This window comes from Morone saxatilis, unplaced genomic scaffold (assembly GCF_004916995.1).
Source record: "Morone saxatilis isolate NCDOM2014 unplaced genomic scaffold, NCSU_SB_2.0 Contig16, whole genome shotgun sequence".
Lineage (NCBI taxonomy): Eukaryota > Metazoa > Chordata > Actinopteri > Moronidae > Morone > Morone saxatilis.
In genome coordinates, this window is record NW_023339718.1 from 25,669,142 (window position 1) to 25,674,280 (window position 5,139).

A 5,139-nucleotide genomic window follows, 5' to 3' on the forward strand; every position below is an offset into this window, starting at 1 on the left:
GCACAATAAATAATCTCCTGTCAGTGCCAGCGGGCGGTTGTGAAACTGTCCAGTAAGCTGCTGCATACTTTCATCTGGGATGTTTCCCTAGTTTCCTCATCCGCTCCTGAGGATGCAGCGAGTATGCTCTACCAGAGGTCTGCAGGAATGATGGATTAACCACCAGCTGCAGATATTTACTTGAATTGCATGAATTCAAATGACAAAATGTTACCATGATGCATCTTGGTGTTTGCTGTAAGTGTAAAGTGTGTAAATTGTGGTCTACTGGGCTATCTGTGGTTATGTCTATTTGCACCTGAGAATAGTCACATGGCAGCTTTTTGGCTATTTAAACCCAGAAAGCAATTAGGAAGTCAGGTAACATAGTATAAATAGGGAACTCCTTGTTATAAGAAGGTTGTGGACCCAGGACACCAGGGTTTATGTACTGTGGAAAACCAAAAATGACTTTGTTTTCAGTTGCAGTTTGGTTAGGTTTTAGAAAATATCATGGTTTGGGTTAAAATAATAAGGCAACGTTGGTCTCCTGAGAGGCAGGGTCACAAACACAAAATATATACACAGAGTATCCATAACGCATGCCTGGGTGCAAATAGCCCTGTTGGCCTAACAGAAACATTGTGCTAGAAACATAAAACAGTAATAATCAGCATTTTACTTTTAACAGCATGTATGTCAGATGTAGAAAAGTCTATTTATATGATCTACATGTACAGTGATACAGTATGTTGAATACATGCTGGATATCTCAAGGGATCCTTCCTCTGCAGCAAATGACCTGTTTTGATCATTATTGTGATGGCAGCATTTTACCTTCAGATGCATCAGTGATTATATTTCAGTGATAATCAATGTAGTGATGCTGCTCCAGTAATCTTAATACGTCGCTTTACCCCATTAAACACTGCTGTTTTCATTCTGCATACCGAGGCTGATTTTTAATATAGAATTATATAGAGTTGTATTACAGTATGTTGAAGTATTAGCTTTGTATGCTGATCACATATCAGTGAATAGACCTGCCTTTATAAAGACAAATGACTGGATGGTTTAAATATCATTTAATTACATCAGGATGAAATTACAGGATGGAAGTAGACTGGGCATGTCTACGTACTTCAGTTTCTGCTGTCTGCTGGATGTGGTGCACGGGAAACTGAACAGATCTCAGCTCAGACTGAAAATACCAAGTGCAAATACACAAGCTAAGACATTACAGAAACTCATGCCAATGGTTTTATAGATGAAACTGACAGAACTGATTGTACATGGTCCCTCACAAATAAAATTAATTATAATCAAAACAAAATGGGGAAATATTGTCTACTGGCCAGCACTGTAAAACATTAGAATATTGTCAGAAACTCAAGTGTTGTTGGGGTCAGGTGTTATTCAGACCAAGTTAGCTATTGGCAACAATGTCAGTAGCATGTGTAAATGCTGACTGCAATGAAAACAGGCTATTGTGTTCAATGATTGGACAGTGTGGGGCACTGAGGACATGGAGGAGTTTCTATGAAGACTGAATGTGGCTCAATTCTACATCATTCAACATCTGTGGGTTTCCAAATATTTAATGAGAATGTGTCGAATCACCATAAAATACAAATGTACAATTCATTATTGCAGCTCACACATATAGATCACTGACATTATATACAGTACAACTGCTCTACTTAGGGATAATGCTGAGAAGATATTGTGGAGTTGTGGAGTTAAACATATACTCTGTGTCTTTGGCTTCCATATGATCTAACAATTGTTTCAGTAGTTGTGCTGTAGGCAGCTCATTAGCAGGTGTGGGGTCTCAGGAATATGGCAGGCCAGAGAGGTCCATGTTTTTATTGAAGATGATGGAAAACTCTTTAGAAAGCAGCTGGTGGAGGTTCACACCATCATGAGTGTACACCCAGTGTTCACCTGTCCAGTCGTAGCGCTTCGGCCCACTGCAGAAAGAGAAGAAAGGAAATCAGCTGAGATTCTGTCATTTCAGATGTCTCAGAATAAAAGTTTATTTCAGTGTCTTGGTCAGTTTATGGACTCAGTGAGAGTTTTACTCCTCACTGGAAGTTTAAAATCTCTGTATATATCTGTATGGACACAGAGTGGCTCTGCAGCGCTCTGCAGCAGTCTGGACGGCTCTGTGTGTAACCGCAGCCGGACAGAGCTGCTGCAGTGCAGAGGAGAAAAGACAGACAGCTGCAGACAGATGTTAGTGTTGTGGAGCCATTTTTGCATACGAGAGCACTGAGGTGGGTCCCTGAGAGCCGCTTTGTGATGGTCTGATGATGTGTGTGTGTGTGTATGAGTGTTTGTTACACTCGGTGTAGAATAAAAACAGTGTGGAGTCAGGTGAGTACAGTTCCTCAGTCTTACCTGGTGGGAGAAGAGAGCCAGATCTGTTTGTTTGGAGTCTGTTTGTTGATGACGTAGGTGCCATGGTCCCCACCCACTTTCACTGTCAACACACCACTCTGTACATGAACCAAAGACAGAACACACACACACATTAACACATTTCCTGTGACACCTGAAAGTAAACTTCAAGCACAAACCTAAATGGAACAAAAATAAGCTTTACATGTCCAAGAAATCCCTGGAGCTGTGTGTAATCCCCACCTGCTGCAAACCCTCAACAATTCTATCCATCTTCTATCTATCTGCTATGTGTAACTTTGACAGCATCAAAAAACAGTCAGTCTGCCTCTAGAAACTCACGAAAAACTTTGACGCTAAACATCGTCAATCTAAAATTAAAACAGAATCAGCAACTGCATGGCATATTTCTCACTACTGACTTAGAAACACATTTCGGTGAAAGCTCCAAACGAGCTGCTATGTTGGTCCTGTTTAAAATCCCAAAGCAGAAAGCATTTGTCCAATCAGGTGCAGGCAGCCGTGTTAGCATAGTTGTAGGAGGGAGTAGCCTTTAATGGCTATAAGTATCAGGAAGTGGCACAAACCCTTGACATCCAAAAACACCACTGTGAACACAGACCATCTGATTTCTCTGACTCAGGTGTGCAAAAGCTTTTAGTATTTAGGTTTTCTTAGCAAAAAAAGTCTGCCTGCGTGACTCCTTATTGCAAGTTTCCTGCAGCGTAGATGCATGTCACTGTTTTGCAATGAGCAACTGTCAGAAAAACCTGCCAGCATCGATAAAAGGAACTGATAAAATCGGAAGGCATACGATTCTGATCGTGGGACGATTTGGAACCGTTTCCCTATTCTTATCCCTTCTAACCCCTCTAAGGTTCACTAGTGAACATGTTGTATCTCATTTGTTTAATCTGTACATAAACAGAAATCTAAAAATGATTTGTCATTGTAGTGGAGGAATGTGTTCAACTATTCTTTTAAAAGGGTAAGTTAGGATTTACTGAAGTGGGGTTTTATGAGGTACTCATCTATACTCAGTGTATTATTTACACTAGACGGTAGTCAGCACGCCCCCACTGTGTGGAAGCAGACAGAAGTGCCGGCACAGAAGCAGAGCAATGCACTGCTGTGGATGGGAGCAGAAAGAAAACATGTTTCACCTACTTTGCAATTGAAGCACACACTATATTTAGAGTATTTTCACCGTTTTATCTAGTTGTCAGACAGCCCTTTCTGAAGGGGGACTGCAGTTATATCGCTCTCTTCGGAGCCACCAGACTCCTCTGACAAAAACAGTCATTTTACCTCAGAATACAGGAGCTGCTGGTCGACCACTGACTTGATCGATTAGTTTCTTTGTGTTATAAAGGGTTACTTCGGATCTGAACTAACATGTTGAAACACCAAAGTCACACAATAACGCACATTCTTGCTGATTTTTTGATATTATATATCTTTGTAGGTGGGCCTTTTTAATGTGGGTAAAATATGTTTTGTTGCAGTGCATTGCTTAGTTTCTGTGTTGGTACTCCTGTCTGCTTCTCCGAACGGGGGGAGTGCCGACTGCCGCCTACTGTACACACAGACTACAGATAAATATATATAATATATAACACCACTTCAAAAAACCTAAACTATCCCTTTAAGCATGCTACTACCCATTGGATTAAAGCCACTGTGTTACAGGGCTGATGCTCTTAAAGATGGAGGAGTGCCCCAAAAAGCACAAGAAAGTGAAGAGTGAAGCGCCTCTTCCTGATTATTCCATAAAGATTTACTCCAGTACCTCTCTGAGCTCCTCTGCCGAGTGCAGTACTGCTCCTGGATCTTATTCAGCCAGCCAAATCACAGCTCTCTAGCTCTCTTCATTCCACTCTGTGTGTTTGTGTGTGTGTGTGTGTGTGTGTGTTGTTTATGGCTCCATATGTCACAGCAGCCAGTTGAAAAAGGGGGTCAGCTGCCAAGATTGGAACACTGGCCAATCAGTCAGAGCCAGTGGAGACAGCCGCTATCCAACCAAAACGATTAACTAACACACACGCACACGCACACACACTACACACACACACACACACACACACACACACACACACACAGGGCCGCTTTATTAATCACCCTCTCATGGGCCACTGACAGGGTGGAAGAAGATGTTACAGAAAAGAAAAAGGGAGAGAGATGAAAAAAGACACAGAGGTCTTGAGACGGTCACATGGATCTGTGCAGTGGATGCCCCAGGGGAAATCCAACAGGACAAACTCACTACGGACAGACGGACAGTGCGGTGGGACACAGGAAACAAAGCGCACTTTGTCGTCCATGCACGCCCCTCACGTGAACATACAGACACAAATACATGCTGATGTGTGCAGGACAATCTTTCTCTGAGAATATTCATCAGGCAACCAATCGGCGGGACACATCAGTGGCAGCTGTTATCAAGCCTGGCTGTGACAGTGTGGAGCATCAATAAAGGCGGGCTGACACACACATCACACACATCACAGTGGACCCCCTGGTGATGTGTCAATCTGAACAGGAGATGACACACTTTAAAATAGCATCAGCTTGTAGAAACACGTCAAAATACTCATCTGTCCATTTGTGGAACCTCTAAAGGATGCATTTCCACTGAGAATGTAACCAATGTTCAAATCTTATTCTACAACGTCTGTAACAGATCAAACGCCAGATCAGGGATTCATTTACAACCTTCTGTTTTTTGAAAGAAGATAAAGAAGAGTCTGCATGCTGGCAGCG

At 42.2% G+C, this 5,139-nt stretch overlaps 1 protein-coding gene across 1 annotated transcript in view; it reads right to left on the reverse strand.

The window, feature by feature from the left end:
• Window positions 1-1,045: 1,045 nt before the first annotated feature.
• fxn (frataxin) overlaps window positions 1,046-5,139 on the reverse strand; it is a 9,205-nt gene continuing 5,111 nt past the window's right edge. Inside the window, exons 5-6 of the mRNA XM_035659020.1 lie at window positions 2,380-2,477; window positions 1,046-1,949 (exon numbers count right to left, since the gene is read on the reverse strand). Coding sequence (XP_035514913.1) covers window positions 1,811-1,949; window positions 2,380-2,477 — 237 coding nt within the window. The 3' untranslated portion in view covers window positions 1,046-1,810. The remainder of the gene's footprint in view (window positions 1,950-2,379; window positions 2,478-5,139) is intronic.